Here is a 19,436-nt window from a genome sequence, read left to right on the forward strand (position 1 = left end):
AATCCATTTTGGAAATAGGCAAGACATAAATGAAAAAGAGTCAACACTCTTCTCCTAACAACCTTCAATAGCTGATTTTAGCTAATGCTCCAACTTTCAGTGGGAGGAATATTAAGCAGAATTCTATCTCAGTTTCACAAAACTACCTGCTCTTTACTTGTTGACCGAATGAACTACAAAATACTTTGACTTTCACACTAGAGGAGAATATCTATATAATATTAAATCGAAGAACTATACTAACAATTACATTTTGCTGAATTTACTGTTATTCCATTGTTTTAAAAGACTAATTATCTTCTTAAATTACCTTTTCCAATTCCCTCATTTTCTGTACCTCATTGTATGGTATCAAAATAGTCACAGTTTTAAGACTCAAAGCTCTCGATTTGATACCTCATTGTATGGTATCAAAATAGTCACAGTTTTAGGACTCAAAGCTCTCGATTTGATACCTCATTGTATGGTATCAAAATAGTCACAGTTTTAAGACTCAAAGCTCTCAATTTGATACCTCATTGTATGGTATCAAAATAGTCACAGTGTTAGGACTCAAAGCTCTCGATTTGATACCTCATTGTATGGTATCAAAATAGTCACAGGTTTAAGACTCAGAGCTCTTGATTTATCTTCAGTTCTTCCTTATTTTTCTACTGTATCCAATTAGGCTTCTAATCCTACTAATTCTTCCTTGACAATATCCTCTTTGTTGTCACTGCTGCTTCCTTCTTCTGTCCCATAGGTCTAGATTACTGAAATAATATCCCAATAGATTTTCTGTCTCTCCCAGTTTATCCAACTTCCACAATCAAGACCAAGATAAAAATTTTTTTTTTTGAAACAGAGTCTCGCTCTGTCGCCCAGGCTGGAGTTCAGTGGCGCGATCTTGGCTCACTGCAACCTCTGCCTTCCGGGTTCACGCCATTCTCCTGCCTCAGCCTCCCGTGTAGCTGGGACTACAGGCACCCACCACCACATCCGGCTAATTTTAGTAGAGATGGGGTTTCACCGTGTTAGCCAGGATGGTCGCAATCTCCTGACCTCATGATCCACCCACCTCGGCCTCCCAAAGTGCTGGGATTACACACACGAGCCACTGCGCCTGGCCAACTTTTTTTTTAAAAAAAACATCATTTTCACTTTTTTCCCCCCATACAAAATGTCACAATGGCTTCCCATTACCTATTGAATAATAATAAAAATAGCTAATATGTGTTAAGCACTGAACTGTTTGCCAGGCAGTGTGATGAGAACTGTACAGCCACCTCATCATCCTCATTCTTATCGTCATCTTCATATGGATGAGACGGGGTTTCACCATGTTAGCCAGGATGGTCTCGATCTCCTGACCTCGTGATCCGCCCACCTCGGCCTCCCAAAGTGCTGGGATTACAGGCGTGAGCCACCACGCCCGGTTTGAAGGCTTATTTCTGTGCGCTGTATTCTGTTCCATTGCTATATGCATGTTCTTTTTTTTTTTTTTTGAGACAGAGTGTTGCTCTCTGTCATTCAGGCTGGAGTACAGTAGTGCAATTTCAGCTCACTGCAACCTTTGCCTCCAGGGTTCAAGCAATTCTTGTGCCTCAGCCTCCTGAGTAGCTGGGATTACAGGTGTGTGCTACCACACTTGGCTACATTTTGTATTTTTGGTAGAGATGAGGTTTCACCATGTTGGCCAGGCTGGTCTCGAACTCCCAACCTCAGGTGATTCGCCTGCCTCGGCCTCACAAAGTGTTGGTATGCATCTGTTTTTATGCCAGAACTACACTGTTTTGACTATGTAGTTTTGTAGGAAGCTTTGAAATCAGAAAGTATGAATCCTCCAGCTTTGTTCATCTTTTCAAAGACTGCTTTGGCTATTTGGGGTCCTTTAATATTCCATATGAATTTTCAGATGGGTTTTTCTGTTTCTGTAAAAAATGTGATTGGGACTTTGGTAAGGGGCGCATTGCATCTGTTGATCACTTTGGGTAAAATTGTCATCTAAACATTGTCCCAATCCATGAACATGAATGTCTTTCTATAGGTGGGTTATTAAAAAAAAAACTACCTATGTGAAAATGATACTTGCATATTAATAAAAAGTCAAATAATATAGCAATGTACAAAGGAAGAAAGAATACATTACTCCAGATCTCACTACTCATTGATAACCACTGTTAAGTTTCTGGTGAACATCTTTCTGAGCACCTCTCTTACAATTTTACATAAACAGGATCCATTTGTCTCCCATTTAATATGTAATAGTTGTTTTCTGATGTCAATGACTAGACTTGTTATGTTTGTCTCATCATTTACATAAGCAAACTTACCCTGATAGACATTTAATTTGTTGTCTGTGTACTGTGAGTAATTTTTATTAATATCATAGTATTAATGGCCATCCATAGCTATTGTGGACAAGTTTCTTCTCTGTCCTAGTAGACCTTTAAAAAGTTCAGGGAAAACTGTATAATTTTGAATGCTTAATGTTTTTGCTTTTGAATAAAGAAAAGTACAAAGTTTTTCATCGGATCAGTTCCTGCATAACTGATGTACTGTAATGCATAAGTAATAGATCTTTGGTGTGATAATTTGTGAAGCAATAAAGGGTAGAGAACCAGATACTCGTTTAGAGATTTATTTATTCTCTAGTTCTTCTATAGCCTAGTGAATAAAAATAATGGTGCATCCAAATGAAATCAAATTTTATAAAACCATAGGAACTGGGTATTCAGTTTATTCTCATTTTCCTACCTTTACAGGAAGAAGCCATGGATTTAATAAATAGAGAAACAATGTATGAATGGTGAGTACTGTACTTTGAATTACTATTCTGGTAATTTGTATATTTAATTATATCTTTTCTTTCAGGTGGGCAAACTGCAGTTTTGATTTCTTTTCTTTTGTAGGAAGCTACAAACTGTGATACAGATAAGTCAATCTTGGGAAGAAGGCTTGAAACTGGTATGATATTATAACTTCAGTTTTGTAGAAAATTTCAAATTTTTACTGACTTGCAGTGTTGGCATATCTAGTTTTGCTGTAATCTCTAGAAATCTAAGCTCTAGTTTGAAACAAAAATTGTATCTGTTGCATAAATAATTTTTGAGTGCTCTTTTTAATTTTTTTTTTTTTGAGACAAGGTCTCACTATATTGTCTAGGCTGGTCTTGAACTCCTGAACTCAATGGATCCTCCTGCCTCAGCCTCCCAAAATGCTAGGATTACAGGCTTGAGCCATTGCGCCTAGCCCTTGATTGCTCTTGAGAAATACTTCATGATTTACTCATAAAAATAGCTATCATTATTTGAAAGTGGGGTTCAAAGTAAACAGTTTTGTGACACAAAACCATGGCTGTTGTGGACCAGTTTCTTCTATGTGCTAGTAGGCATAAAAAAAGTTCAGTTGCACTAGTTAAAGTGCTTAGATAACAAAACAATAAATGATTTCACTCCCTTCTCCATAATTTATGAACTATATATTAGGAGCCTTAAACCACAGACAATAGACTTACTAGAAAAATATTGCATTTTTATGCCTGTGTGTTAGTCCGTTCTCACATTGCTATAAGGAAATACCCAAGACTGGGTAATTTACAAAGGAAAGAGGTTTAATTGACTCACAGTTCTGCATGGCTGGGGAGGCCTCAGGAAATTTACGATTATGGCAGAAGGCACCTCTTCACAGGGTGGCAGGAGACAGAATGAGTGCCAGCAGGGGAAATTCCAGATGCTTATAAAGCCATCAAATCTCGTGAGAACTCACTATCACGAGAACAGCATTGGGGAATTTGCCCTCATGATTCTATTGCCTCCCACCAGGTTCCTCCCACAACACGTGGGGATTATGCGGATTACAGTTCAAGATGAGATTTGAATGGGGACACAGCCACACCATATCAGCCTGTAACACATTCTCCCACTAACATTTTAATATAAAACCTTTAATTTAAACATACTTAGAATTTAGTTTCATCTCTTGTTAACATTTTTAAATGTCTGTGTGCACACTGTGGTTACCTAGTTGTGGTAGCTGAATGATATTTAGTGTTCTTTTCTATGGACATCCCAGATAGTGAAAAACAAGTACTGAGCTGAAAATTGAATAGGAGAGATTCTGACTAATGTCAATCTTCAGATTTTGGAGTTATTCGATATGGAAATGGATCATCAACAGAAGCAATGTCATCTTATTTTCCTTTGAGACCTGAGTACCTTACATGAGCAGTTATCCCTGATTTTGGAGTAAGTCCAGGAGAATGAGTAGATAATCTCTGGAGCCTGTCACTTTTCATGTTTTGGTGCTAATACAATTGATCGATACTGCTGGAGTCCTTTAACTGGCCCAATTCTAATTACTTTAGGTATTGGCATGGATGAGTAAGAGAATCGTAAGTGTGTTAGGAAGAGGAAGGGCACATGTAATACACACTTGGCTTATTTTAGAAAGAAAAGGGCAGATTTTAAAATCCTGAATTATGAAGTACTGATTTTGTCTATGTAAAATCTAGAGACAATTTCCATAAATGTAATTATTCCTGCTGTCTCATTTGCTTCTAAGTTCTAGCCAAAACCTTTTTGGTCCTTTCCTGGATGTAGCATTATAGTTTTCAATAGCAAAGCACAGTTCAAAGCCAAAGAGAAGAGCTTAAATTTAGGATTTGTGTTTATGGTATTGATTACTCATATTCTAGGACTTTCTGGCATGCTGGGAAGCCCCTCAATCACCATATAGCCCTCATCCCCAAAAGGGAAAAGGGTGCCTTTGCTTATTGAAGTGAATTTTGGGTTCCCTGATGATTGCTTTAGGATGACGAGAGCTCTTCACCATTGTGCAGCCAGTGACTCAGTAGTAAGGACTCACTTCCCTGTGCAACAGGTATCTCAAGTATTTGATTAATAAGCAATTGGTGCTACAATTGTACACTGCTTTCTGCTTACACAGAATGACAACGGCTTACAGAAATCATCCTCTCTAAAGCGCATTGATTTAATTCCAGTATCCTCAGTGGCTTCTTCCATCAAGAAGACTGGGAAGGTAAGAAAGGAGTACCTAAAAGTCTATGTCTCTTGAAATATTTAGGAAATATTTAGGAACATTAATGGTCACCAACACAAATATTTTCGGGGATATATTTTGTCACAGTACATCTGATTCTAACTAACATTTTTCCCTTCTTTTTCATTTCTTCAAGTATTACTTATATGTAATAAAATTCACCAACTTTAAAGCATAGGGTTAGATTAATTTTGGTAATTGTGTATAATCCTGTAGCCACAACCATAATCAAGATATTGAACAGTTCCCACACTCAAAACAATTTCCTAATGATCTTTTGTACCCCAGTCTCCCTCCCTACCATCCCTGCCCCTCCCTAGGAAACCAATGATCTGCTTTCTGAGAAAAGTGGCGGTTTTAAAACCTCTGTTCCAATTTGATTTTAGCAGTGTTTCTCTCCATCATTACAAACTTGTGTGAGTTGCACTGGTTCGCCTTCAAGTCCTATTCCCAGTCCTATGCAACAATACATCATGTAAGTTTGTGTTATATGAAAATACCAAATTGCTTATAAAATAAGAATTATAGAAACTTAAAAGAAATTATAGCTCCAAGTTTTGTGCCAACCAAAGAAGTGACTTCTTTTTAGGGAAATTAAAATGTCATTGTTTCAGCTGGGCACGGTGGCTCATGCCTGTAATCCCAGCACTTTGGGAGGCCGAGGTGGGTGGATCACCTGTGGTAGGAAGTTCAAGACCAGCCTGAGCAACATGGAGAAACCCCGTCTCTACTAAAAATACAAAAATAGCCGGGCGTGGTGGCGCATGTCTGTAATCCCAGCTACTCGGGAGGCTGAGGCAGGAGAATCGCTTGAACCCAGGAGGTGGAGGTTGCGGTGAGCTGAGATTGCGCCATTGCACTCCAGCCTGGGCAACAAGAGCAAAACTCCATCTCAAAAAAAAAAAAAAAGTCACTGTTTCAGTTTATCATTTGGTATATTGAAAAAGTCAGGTGACTAAGAACATAAGAAGAATTTAGTAATTCCTTCACCCTGCTAATACATAATCTTTCTCTAACCAAGTTTGTTAATAAGGATCAGAGCTATCTCTAGAACTTTAAACAACTTCATCCGTGATTCTCACCTTCATTCAAGGCAAGTCCCAGCCAGGAATGTAGGTTTTTGTAGACTCTAGGATTCAAAATCCTGAATCCTTGAGAATTAGAAGATAGTTTGCTCCTAAGGCATTCCAGTTTTTATCCATATGTAAAGAAAAGCAGTAAAATGGCCGAGCATGGTGGCTCACACCTGTAATCCCAACACTTTTGGAGGCCAAGGTGGGCAGATCACCTAAGGTCAGGAGTTCGAGACCAGCCTGGCCAACATGGTGAAACCCTGTCTCTACTAAAAATATACAAAATTATCCAAGTGTGGTGGTGCATGCCTGTAATCCCAGCTACTTGGGAGGCTGAGGCAGGAGAATCACTTGAACCCAGGAGGCGGAGGCTGCAGCGAGCTTAAATCGCGCCACTGCACTCCAGCCTGGGTGACAAGAGCCAAACTCTGTCTCAGAAAAAAAATAAAAATAAAAACAAAGAAAAGCAGTAAAATGATGTAATGTCCTACACAGAGTCCCGTTTTTGTGTATGTCCTTAGATCTGTTATAATGAAATAGTCATTGCTGATTTTGTTAAAAAATATTTCTTATAATGATCATGATGATTTTATTTTAGAAGAAGTCAAAATCCTACCAACATTATTAGACCAAGTATCCTTGGACCATTAAAAAGAAAAGGTACTTTTATCTACCAGTAGAAGTAAATATAACTTTAAGTTATTTTATAAAATATCTAAAATCAAATGTTATACAAAAATGTATTTTTAAAGGCTTTATTTATTTAAAATATATTTAATAAGGTATTAGAGGCCTTTCATTTTATGCAACTAGAAATATGTATAAGGACATTTTGAAAACTCTAAAATGATATATAAATGTGAATTGAGAAATTTAATTCCAATTTAGTTGGCTATTATGATTTTCAATATAATTCACCAAGCTAGCTATCTTCATTACTTTCTAAAACAATGTAGAGAATAAATGAATGAATGAACAAATAGAGTGAGTCAGTCATCAAGTATTTTGCTGAATGTCAACCCCTGCCTCACTGCCACACACACACATTGCTACCATATGAATAAGTTGACACAAATTAGATCCACTTACAACACTAAAAATATATATGAAGGTGTATGTTCTTTGGTGTTTAGTTTCTTTATGGGAGTTATTTTTGGTTAAATATATGGAAAGTGACCCACCTACTCAGTAATAAAAGGGCAGTGGAAAGAATAAAAGGGCAGTGGAAAGATGTCTTTTTTAAAAACTCCTACAATCCTGGATCCCCCTTCTCAATCGTACCTCACTAAATTATGCTCTTCTTCCTTTTTTTTTTTCTCTTGAGACAGAGTCTTGCTCTGTCACCCAGGCTGGAGTGCAGTGGCGCAATCTTGGCTCACTGCAACCTCCTCCTCCCGGGTTCAAGCGATTCTCCTGCCTCAGCCTCACCAGTAGCTGGGATTACAGGTGCCTGCCACCATGTCCAGCTATTTTTTTTGTATTTTTAGTAGAGACAGGGTTTCACCATGTTGGCCAGGCTGTTATCGAACTCCTGACCTCAGGTTATCCGCCCACCTCGGCCTCCCAAAGTGCTGAGATTGCAAGCATAAGCCTGTGTATTTAGTACAATTTTTAACACAAAGGGGAGGGGAAATGGGTGAATAGGAAAGGAGATTAAACTTAAAAATGTGTATTGTGAAAAATCTATTAAGGTAAGAAAGAGGAGTAAGAAGAATAAAAAAAGGAGAGAAACTGAAATGTGCTTTAATGTTCTTTGTATATTTTGGATTAATTAATGGCAGTCTTCCTAACAACATAACTAACTCAGCATGTACATTTTGTATTCTAAGATTAAGGGCTAGATAAATTCTGGAAAATACTCTTTTCCAAAGTAAGCACATTGTTTTATGAAGATGCTTCAGTTCCTAAGCTTAGGGGTCTTTTACATGTGCTGTGAAATTCGGGCTAGTGTTGAAAAAATATTCAAATATATCAGCAGTTTAAGAGCTGTTAGAAGTCAAGGATCAATTGAGTATTTAAAATAAAGTACGCTTAAATTGAGGAGTGTTTTACCAGATTAAAAGAGTTCTCCTTTTGAGACATGTATACATAAATATGTTATCACATGAAAAGTATCTGGAGTTTTCTTAGACTTTATGATTTAAAAATTATTTTTATAGATCAATTTTAACATAAAAGATGTAGTTTCTGCCCAGTGTCTTCGGAGATGTGACCTGTCTCACACTTGGTTTTCAGCTGCTCTGAAAGATGACTGCCTTATTTCTTTGAGGTGTCCCTGAGGGAACTCCAAAGCAAATTCTGTATATACCACCTAGTCCATATTTTAAGTCATACCCCACCCTCCAAAGCATGGCCTGTACAAATGTGCTGAAAATTCATTTGGCCATTTTTGGCCAGATACAATAACAGATAAACAAATTGAAATTTATTCATATATTTTGGAATATGCATATTCATTTGGGAAACAACAAACTGTGTCCTATTTGGACCCCATTAATACAAATTAAATGTGGGAGAAAGGTAGCATAAAAATAAAAGAGAGGTCCTGAGGCAGGGGGCGGGGGGAACTAAAAAGAATGAGGATTATGTGAAGTGAGATCAAGATTAGCATCTCCAAAGCATATGACGTCATATTTTATGGTGAGAAGCAGCAGTGACTTCCATTAGGAATAAGCGAGAGCATGGGCCGGGCACAGTGGCTCATGCCTGTAATCCCAGCACTTTGGGAGGCCGAGGCAAGCGGATGACTTGAGGTCAGGAATTCAAGACCAGCCTGGCCAACATGACAAAACCCTGTCTCTACTAAAAATACAAAAATTAGCCGAGGGTGGTGGTGCGTGCCTGTAATCCCAGCTACTCAGGAGACTGAGGCAGGAGAATTGCCTGAATCCAGGAGGCGGAAATTGCAGTGAGCCAAGATCACACCACTGCACTCCAGCCTGGACAACAGAGTAAGACTCTGTCTGAAAAAAAAAAAAAAAAAAAAGGAATAAGCGAGAGCAAATAAGCCTTCACATCGGAATACTGCAGAAATTGAGCAGCTATAAATATCGTTTGACAAGTAATGCTGCTTTTAGCAAAGAAAGATCTAATTTTCTTTTATGAGGAATTTGTTTTGATTTGTCATGTTTTCAATGTTAAACCAAAAAGGAGAGCTGAGTAGTTTTTCTATAGTGACATAAGTGTAATCTGGCAAGGCACGGGACACCAGACTTCTTTTAAACTTTATGAGCCATGATTACACTTCTGTGGAAGGTCTATGCAATATCTTAATGGTGACCTTAGGGTTTTATCATTCAAATAGAAGTTATGGGCTTGAATGTCAGTTTTGCTCAGGTCCAGAAATGATTATCATATGAATGTGAAACACTGTGCAGATTTTAACATTTACTTCAAGGCAAAGATTACAGAAATGCAGTTTTTTTTTTTGAGATTAGATGTTCTACTTTAATCTCTAAAGATACAATTATTTTGTTCATTATGTGCTGTAAAAGAACTTACTTATTTAGTTCATTGTGTACATTTAGCAAAATAAAGATAGCAACAACCTAAAGTTTTAAAATAAAGAATGACATTAAACTCATTAAACAGCCTTACTACATAGGTATATCAAATCATCTTGCAGGGCCGGGCACAGTGGCTTATGCCTGTAATCCCAGCATTTTGGGAGGCCAAGGTGGGTGAATCACCTGAGGCCAGGAATTTGAGACCAGCCTGGCCAACATAGTGAAACCCTGTCTCTACTAAAAATATAAAAAATAGCTGGGCGTGGTGGTTTGCACCTGTAATCCCAGCTACTCTGGAGGCTGAGGCACAAGAATCGCTAGAACCAGGGAGGCGGAGGTTGAAGTGAGCCCAGATCATGCCACTGCACTCCAGCCTGGGTGACAGAGTGACTTCTTCACAAAATAATAATAATAATAATAATAATATCATCTTATAGAATTTAGTTAATAATATAAGAAAATTATAATCATTGAAAACAAAAAGTAAATCTAAAAACATTATATATGGTACAAACCCAATGTTATTTAAAAATCAATTGTGTATATAACATATTCAAAAATTACTAAAGAATGGTTATGTCTGGATAATGGTTACTTAAAATTGTTTTCTTTGTGCTTTTCTGTATTTTATAAATTAATTGCAGTGAATAAGTATTACTTTTGCAATTAAAATAATAATAAACATGTTAAATAAAACATATCTACCTTGATCTTCTGTATTGTCGTAGGTGAAATGGCATTTCAATATCAACCAAGAAAGATCTTCCAAGGCACAACCAACATGCTTTCTTCTGATACTTCCCAACTGTCAGAAAATAATGTGTGGTGAGTATTAACATGACATTTTAAACATTCATTGATCATTTTTGCTTTGTTTTTAAGTCTACTTTAGCTATTGTATGTATTCAGAATTATGGTACGTTATTAACTGTTCTTAGAAGTTTTTAAACTAATATTCCAAATGGATACTATAAACTTGAGTTATTTTATTTTCTTTTTTTTCTTTTTCTGAGACAGGGTCTCACTGTGTCACCCAGGCTGGGAGTGCAGTGGCACAATCTTGGCTCACTTCAACCTCCACCTCCCAGGCTCAAGCAGTCCTCCTACCTCAGCCTCCTGAGTAGCTGGGACCACAGGTGTGCACCACCGCGCCTGGCTGATTTTTGTATTTTTTGTAGAGATGGGGTTTTTCCATGTTGCCCAGGCTGGTCTCAAACTCCTGGGCTCAAGCAATCCGCCTGCCTTGGCCTCCTAAAGTGCTGGGATTACAGGCGTGAGTCATGTCACCTGGCGGAGTGTTTTTCTTATGAGATGTGTGTGACACTAATATATGGTGGATACAGTTTTAGAAGTGAGATTTTGGCATTAGATTAAGAGATATTAGAGAAATACATAAAAATGCATCCTTGGAAAAAGTCATCTTCTGCCCATCTTTTCTTCCTTAGATTTTTGTCTACCTTGTTGGGTTGAGAGTATTATTGAAAAGCATGCCTAAGAAAGCATGTTTTAATGATAAAAATAGGAAATACCGGAATGGATTTCTTTCTTTTTTTTGTTTGTTTGTTTGTTTTGTTTTAGACAGAGTCTTGCTCTGTCTCCCAGGCTGGAGTGCAGTGGCACCATCTCGGCTTACTGCAACCTCTACCTCCTGGGTTCAAGCAATTCTCCTGCCTCAGCCTCCTGAGTAGCTGGGACTACAGGCGTGTGCCACCACACCTGGCTAATTTTTGTATTTTTAGTAGAGATGGGGTTTCACCATATTGGTCAGGCCAGTCTTGAGCTCCTGACCTCGTGATCCACCTGCCTCGGCCTTGCGAAGGGCTTGGATTACAGGCATAAGCCACCACACCTGGCCGTGGATTTCTATTTATTGTTACTGGTGGTTTCATTGTATGACTCTTAAAAAACTTTGCTTGTGACAAGTGCCAGTTGTTAGTCATGTATTTTGCATTCATGTGTAGACAAAGCAGAGTATACAAAGAGATCTCTTGAGTTCTGCTATCAGTGAGTGGCATTTTCTTCTTCTAGTCTACTTCCAGCTACTTTTGATGGAAACAACAGCAATGCTGGATCTTCTGGTAATTCGTCAGCTGAAATCGGCACTGTCACAAACTCTCCTGTGTCACCTTCTGATACTGGTTCTCATTTGTTCTAGTAGACAAACTTTCAACTAAATGATTCACCCATCCCAAGACTTTCTCACCAATGGAGAAACACACACATCAAGCAAACCAAGTCAGAGCAATGAGAATTGTACTGTATAATTTAAACTATCTCCTATTTATCTTTTTCCTCAATTTCCTAAAATTCTATTTATCTATAGAACTTGCGTGTATAATTCTTGTGTACGTCCTTAAATTTAATGTAATAATATGTTAAAGATGTTTTCCAAATAAGAACCATGTTGAAGATACAAGCATAAATTGTAAGGCTGCTATTTTCTAGAAAATGCTGTACCTTGACTTTTTAAAATAATCTTATGAAACATAATTCTGATAAAATATAATTGTTCAATTAACAAAGTAAAATGATGTTTAACAATTATGTACTTAATGATCCATGCTAGTCTTTAATGCTGTTTTCAGTAACTACTAGCTTCCACTTGGTAAAGAAAAGTCACATATCAAAGGCAATTTTTACGACTAAGTTATACCATACTGATCCAAGGATTGCTTATTTTGCACATGAATCCTTAGATATTCAATTTGTTGGGAAGCAGTAGGTAGGAGAAGAGCAAGATGAATTAAAGTTAATTGAATAGAAAGAAAATAATATGTAATTGAGGCTTCATTCAATTGGTACTCAACCTGATTAACCCTGATTAATTTTGTATTCTAATTAAGTGTGGGAAAATGCTGATAAATTGTAGTCTTTTACATTTTTATCATTTACGTTTTATTCATCATCATGACTACTGATGTGATTAAATACAGGCTTAATATGTCAGGACTTTTCTGCGAAAATCATGTGCTTCCAATTGTTCCCTAAGGGCTATAAATGTTTGTTTAAACCCTGATTTTCTATTCGAAAATCTTAAGGGTTTTTTTTTTTTTTAATAGGAAAAACTGTGTGTTAAAAAATTTAAATTTAGGCTGGGCGTGGTGGCTCATGCCTGTAATACCAGCACTTTGGGAGGCCGAGGCGGGTGGATCACAAGGTCAGGAGATCGAAACCATCCTGGCTAACATGGTGAAACCCCGTCTCTACTAAAAACACAAAAAATTAGCCGGGCGTGGTGGCGGGCACCTGTAATCCCAGCTACTCGAGAGGCTGAGGCAGGAGAATGGCGTGAACCCGGGAGGCGGAGGTTGCAGTGAGCCGAGACCCTGCACTCCAGCCTGGGCAACAGAGCGAGACTCTGTCTCAAAAAAAAAAAAAAAATGAAATTTAAAATATGTGCTGTAAGTAGTTGGGGGTAGTATTAGCATTTTGAAAAATAGAAACATACTCTCATGAAATGAAGCTCAGAATGGTTTAAATTGCCTCAGCTAATAAGACAGGAACAGTTATCTCAAATACGTATAAAAGACTTCTTTTCATCGGAAAGAATCAGAATGATAGAAATCTGATGTGGGTATGCTGCCATATGGGAAAAAGACTGTGGCACTAACAGTTTTTTGACAGTGACCCTGATGGAACTGATCAGAATTGATATATAAGTGGGAGAAGATTCTATTCAATTATGAATAGATGAAACCAACTATTTATAAAATGACTAGGATCATGATGGTCTCTTGAAACTGGGACAGGATTCTATAAATTGGCTAAGAACAAGGAAACTATAAATATTGCCTTTGTTACTTGCTTCTTTACTTGCCAGCCCTTTAGTGGACCAGTTGTGAGAGGGGCCCCTGATGGAATGAGGTGTGGTTGCAGTGATGTTTCTTGCTGAAACTGTAGATCATTGACAGACAAAGGTTCACATGTACTATTGACACCTTAGCCAAAGAGAGTTTCGCAGAATGTTCAAGCACAAGGACTAAGGATGCAAAAAGTGACTAATGGGGATAAGACTACCACTCAGTTGTATAAGGAAATTTTATCAGCAAATCTTGGTAATCTTGACTATCTCAATATACTTTTCTCAACTCAGACAATTCCTTTCCCTCTATTCAGTTATTTTTATTTATTTATTTTTGAGACGGAGTCTCGCTCTATTGCCCAGGCTGGAGTGCAGTGGCATGGTCTCAGCTCACTGCAACCTCCGCCTCCCAGGTTCAAGCAATTCTCTTGCCTCAACCTCCCGAGTAGCTGGGATTACAAGTGCATGCCACCATGCCTGGCTAATTTTTTTATTTTTAGTGGAGGTGGGGTTTTGCCATGTTGCCCAGGCTGGTCTCGAACTCCCGGCCTCAGGTGATCCACCCACCTCGGCCTCCCAAAGTGCTGGGATTACAGGCAATGAGCCACCCCCCGCCCCAGCCCTATACAGTTAGTTTTTATTGATTTAGCTGTACACTAGGATGCCACAACTCACTGTAATATGCTCAGACTCAAGGATTCCGTAGTTGGTTCTCCATTCTGTTACCTTTTGAGCTTGTGTATTGGGAGGATCCATTTTTAAAATGATTTTCCATTTATTGTTGATTTTAAGACCAAAATGATTGTAACTTTTACTTGCTATTCTGTGTTTGATTTTTTAAAATTATGGTAAGGCGGCCGGGCACAGTGGCTCACGCCTGTAATCCCAGCACTTTGGGAGGCCGAAGTGGGTGAGTCACCTGATGTCAGGAGTTCGAGACCAGCCTGGCCAACATGGCAAAACCCTGTCTCTACTAAAAATACAAGATACTAGCTGAGCGTGGTGGCAGGCACCTGTAATCCCAGCTACTCAGCAGGCTTAGGCAGGAGAATCGCTGGAACCCAGGAGGCGGAGGTTGCAGTGAGCCGAGATCACGCCACTGCACTCTAGCCTGGGCGACAGAGTGAGACTCCGTCTCAAAGAAAAAAAAATTATGATAAGGCTATATTTTGTCTTCCTAAACATGCCGAAGAATTATCATATCAGTTTTCTATAGTGAAGGACATGTATTAGTTTCCCAGGGCTGCCATAACAAAGCATCACAAACTGGGTGGCTTAAACAATGGAAATTTATTGTTTCACAGTTCTGGAGGCTACCAACCTAAGATCAAGGAGTCAGCTGGGTTGGTTGCTTCCGGAAGCTCTGAGGGAGAATCCTTTCCATGCCTCTCTCCTTGCTTTTGATGGTTGCTGGCAATCCTTGGCTTACAGATACATCACTCCAATCTCTGCCTCAGAGAGAATCCTGTGATTCTCTCTGCGTCCTGTGTCGTCATATGGCCTTCTTATAAAGATAACCAGTCATTGGATTTAAGGCCCACCCTAATCCAATATGACCTCATCTTAATTCGATTATATCTGCAAAGACCCTGTTTCCAGATAAGGTCAAATTCACAGGTCCTGGGGGTTAGAATTTCAAGATATCTTTTTGAGGACACAATTTAACACACAATGGTATAATTTTAGAATTTTGATTTTGCTTGTTTCATCTTTCCTAAATTAGTTTTTTAAAAATGTCTCTCCTATAACTCATCTTAAAAATGTGAGAACAAGAGGTGACTATAAAGCATCATTATTAAACCTTAGTTATGTGTTCAATCAAGTATTCCTATTTTACTTATAATCTTATAAAAGTAGTGCTCCAAATTTACCCTAATGATTCACTGATATTCAACATGAAAACTCACTGTAGTAATGAGTTGGGTCCTCAGATCAGGAAAATATATATATGGTTTTTAAAATTTATAATTACTAAATCAACCAATAACATTTATAATTTTAAATATATTCAATAAATATCTAATGAATACTTTCTATGTACAGGAAACTGTACTAAAACTTTTATGATATATGAGGATGAGTGAGATACCTTATCTGTCTTCAAGCAGGATAACTAAATACAAAAATAATGATACAAGATAGTCTATGATAACATGACTATAGATACACATAAGAAAAGACACTTTTACTGTAAAAATAGGATAAAAAGATAATACTGAGATCATGTAATCTTAGTATTCAGGGATTTTAGAAGTCTTTGAATCTACCTCTCAATGCAGAAATCCTTTTAAGAATTCCAGACAGATTATTTTTTAGCCTTAGTTTGAAATCTTGTAGGAATGAATGGACTCTGTCACAAGACAGTTCATTGTATTGTTGGACAGCTCTAATATTTAGAAGTCTCTAACATTAAAAGGGGGGGATGAGTATAGAGTTTGTATTTAGGTGGCCTGTTTCATTGGCTCTTTAGAATTGAGACAAATCAAATGAGCTATTAAAAGCACATGAGTTAAGGTTCTAATTCTGCATTAATCTTTGTCCCTACTCCTTGAATTATTAGTACTCCCACTACAGGATATATTTAATCTCATCTCCTAAATGAATTTTGAAAATTCACCTAGAAGCAACTATATATAAATACCCAAGATGAAAATGCATGTATGATACTTAGGTATCTGTGGGGAAAACTAATTACAATTTGCCTGAAGTGTTTTTAAATATTTTAGATCTTAAAAGTCGAGCTTGAAAAATCTATCATATAGGTAGACTTCACTGTCAGATAGTTACAATTGTGCATTTAGAAAAGGTCAGGGAACCATAAGTACCCCAGCAAATACGTAACTTCTTCGTTTTCCTGAAATTCCATAATGTCTCGCAGATTTCTTACAACGTAGTTCTTAACCCAAGGGTAAACAAGATTGATTTCCACAAGTGTCTATAACGTATAGGTGGAGAGAATCATACATCAAATAGGAATCCCGGAAACTTGCTCAACCCCCTTACTAAAGGGAGACTTGATGACCATGGTCTCTCAGAAGAAATGCATTAAATGAATGCAGTCATTAACTAAATCCTGTAAGTTGACCAACAGCTACATATGTGCAATTGGAGATTTCTGTGGCTTTACTGACAGCAAAGTAAATCAGTAACATAAATGCTCGTGTCAGCCTTTTGGGAAAGTTACCAAACTACATTCTTAGTAAGTATAGGAGTCAGGAGATCTGACTTGTAGCTCCAGTTCTGCCACTAGCTATGTGGGTCTTTGGTCAGGTCACTTCACTGCTCTGGGCTTCAGGAATCCAATATGTAAAACAGATCACACTAGTTATTTATAAGGTCCCTTCTGCCTCTAAAAATTTTATGGATTCTGTGAAAACATCTGCCTTCATCTTTGCTAGTATGACAGTAAAAGTCATGGTGGCATTTAAAATATTTAGGAAATTAGAGAGCTTTATACCTAATATTTTTATTCTTTCTGGCAACAAGAAACTCATTTTACTTAGCTTCATCAATAGTTTCCTCTCTTTTCTGAATTATGCATGATTTATGATGAAATGTGGAAAGCTAATTTCCCCCTGGTTTCTTGTTTTGTGTGAATAAATGATCCTCTCAGGATTTCCATATTAATAACAAGTTCCCACTGACACAGCACTCACCATAAAATTTTCATTGTACTGTAACAACAACTTGAGACAAAACAAAGATATACTTGGTATGTTTGTTTCAGAGAAGCAAGAGAGACATGGCCAAAAGCTACATCAACTATAAAAACATCATCCCAATACAAATTCAGAAGTGCTCAATTCACACTAAAAAGCAGACTACCAGTAAAAGAGCTTTTTCTTTTTTCTTGATAATTATTATATGGCAATAAGAAAAGCCTTCAGACGTTAAGTTGGTTTATTTCTTGGCATGGCTCTTGTGCTTGGTAACTCTGCATTGAACACCAACAAAAAAGGACAAACTTGAAAGTTGCAAGTAGCTGGCTTGTGACTTTGTTCTGAGAAAGGAAATACTTTAAAATTACATTATCCAGCAGAGGAACCTAATTATATTTTCCATTTCTAGTCTCCCTCTTCTGAGAGGAAGGGTTTAGTTTGCTTCCTTAACTCGACTTATATTAAACTCTAAGAGTGGGGTCTTTGGAAAGGATGGTACTGAGGCCAGCACGGTAGGGCTGTGAAGGAAGAAGGAAGTTCAGCAAAAACTCCTAATTTTTTTTTTTTTTTTAACAGAGTCTAGCTCTGTCACCCAGGCTGGAGTGCAGTGGTGTGGTTTCAGCTCACTGCAGCTTCCACCTCCCAGTTCAAGCGATTCTTGTGCTTCAGCCTTCTGAGTAGCTGGGACTACAGACGCATGCCACCATGCCTAGCTCATTTATTCTTTTGTATTTTTAGTAGAGACAGGGTTTCTCCATGTTAGCCAGGCTGGTTTCAAACTCCTGGCCTCAAGTGATCTGCCTGCCTTGGCCTCCCAAAGTACTGGAATTACAGGCGGGAGCCACCACACCTGGACCCTTCGACTTGATTTGGAATACACCCATGCCACATTGATTAGCAGAAATTTTTAAAATTGTAAATAATATACAAGGCTGTTGAGAGTGGGGAAAGTGGTGTTTGAATTTACTGTGGTGGAGTCCTATTGTCCTTTAATGAGGAAGTTTGGTAGTGTGTATCAAAAGCCTTCAAAAAGTGCATCTCTTTGGGGATAGCAATTATAGGAATTTTTCTTAGGGAAAAGTACGGGACAGGTTGAAAAATATATTTATTGTAATGTTATTTGTAAATGTGAAAAAATCAATTATGAAAAAAACTTACTGTCTTCAACAAGTGGTGCTGGGGCAACTGAGTAGTCACATGTAAAATAATGAAATTTGGCCATGAAAAGGAATGAAGTCCTGACACATGCTGCAACATGCATGAAGCACAAAACATTATCCTAAGTGAAATAAGTCTGACACAAACAGGATAAATATTATTTCACTTATATGAAATATTTAGAATAGACAAATTCATAAGGACAAAAAATAGATTACAGGTTACCAGGGACTAGAGGGAGGGAGGAATGGGGAGTTATTAACGGGTACAGAGTTTCTGTTTGGGGTGATAAAAAAAGGTTTGGGCCGGGCGCAGTGGTTCACGCCTATAATCCCAGCACTTTGGGAGGCTGAGGTGGGCGGATCACAAGGTCAGGAGTTGGAGACCAGCCTGGCCAATATGGTGAAACCCTATCTCTATTAAAAATACAAAAATTAGCCGGGTGTGGTGGCGGGTGCCTGTAGTCCCAGCTACTCAGGAGGCTGAGGCAGGAGAATCGCTTCACCAGGAGGTGAAGGTTGCAGTGAGCCGAGATGGCGCCACTGCACTCCAGCCTGGGAGACACAGCAAGAACCTGTTTGAAAAAAAAAAAAAAAAAGGAAATAGTAGTGATGGCTGCACAATATTGTGAATGTAATTAAGGCTACTGAATTGTATACCTAAACATGGTTAAAATAGTAAGTTTTATGTTAAAAAACCAACAACTAATGTGTAGTTACACTAAGATCAGTTAAATTCGCATTCCTCAGGGTGCTTTTTATTGGTGCAAAAGTAATTGCGATTTTTGCTTTAAAAAGTAAAGGTTTGCTCTCTACTAAACATACAAGAAAAATTAGCCGGGCGCAGTGGCGGGTGCCTGTAGTCCCAGCTACTCGGGAGGCTGAGGCAGGAGAATGGCGTGAACCCGGGAGGCGGAGCTTGCAGGGAGGCGGAGTTTGCAGTGAGCCGAGATAGCGCCATTGCACGCCAGCCTGGGCGACACAGCGAGACTCCGCCTCAAAAAAAAAAAAAAAAAAAAAAAGTAAAGGTTTGCTTTTAAAGGCAAAAACCGCAATTACTTTTGCACCAACGTAATAAAATGTGAATAAGTAAATATCCTGAAGAATTGAAGAGGAAGTCCAGGGGAAGTCCATGGTCAAGTAAGTTTGGAAAATTCAGTTGACTTGTTTCTTTTAACATTCTGAAAGCCCAAGAAAGA

General features: G+C 38.1%; 1 protein-coding gene across 10 annotated transcripts in view; it reads left to right on the forward strand.

Moving 5' to 3' along the window:
* The window catches only part of PABIR3 (PABIR family member 3), a 49,539-nt gene extending 36,963 nt beyond the window's left edge, over window positions 1-12,576 (forward strand). For 4 of the 10 annotated variants that reach the window (XM_054471427.2, XM_054471428.2, XM_054471430.2 and 1 more), the window contains 7 exons: window positions 2,745-2,788; window positions 2,892-2,946; window positions 4,927-5,019; window positions 5,427-5,515; window positions 6,712-6,773; window positions 10,348-10,444; window positions 11,648-12,576. In XM_054471427.2, the coding sequence (XP_054327402.1) occupies window positions 2,745-2,788; window positions 2,892-2,946; window positions 4,927-5,019; window positions 5,427-5,515; window positions 6,712-6,773; window positions 10,348-10,444; window positions 11,648-11,774 (567 nt within the window). In that variant the 3' untranslated portion in view covers window positions 11,775-12,576. Of the gene's footprint in view, window positions 1-2,744; window positions 2,789-2,891; window positions 2,947-4,926; window positions 5,020-5,426; window positions 5,516-6,711; window positions 6,774-10,347; window positions 10,445-10,636; window positions 10,796-11,647 lie in introns of those variants that run through there. The other 6 variants (XM_054471429.2, XM_063660563.1, XR_008497080.2 and 3 more) reach the window with 6 other exon arrangements.
* Window positions 12,577-19,436: the final 6,860 nt, after the last annotated feature.

Source organism: Pongo pygmaeus, chromosome X, assembly GCF_028885625.2.
Source record: "Pongo pygmaeus isolate AG05252 chromosome X, NHGRI_mPonPyg2-v2.0_pri, whole genome shotgun sequence".
NCBI classification, from domain to species: domain Eukaryota; kingdom Metazoa; phylum Chordata; class Mammalia; order Primates; family Hominidae; genus Pongo; species Pongo pygmaeus.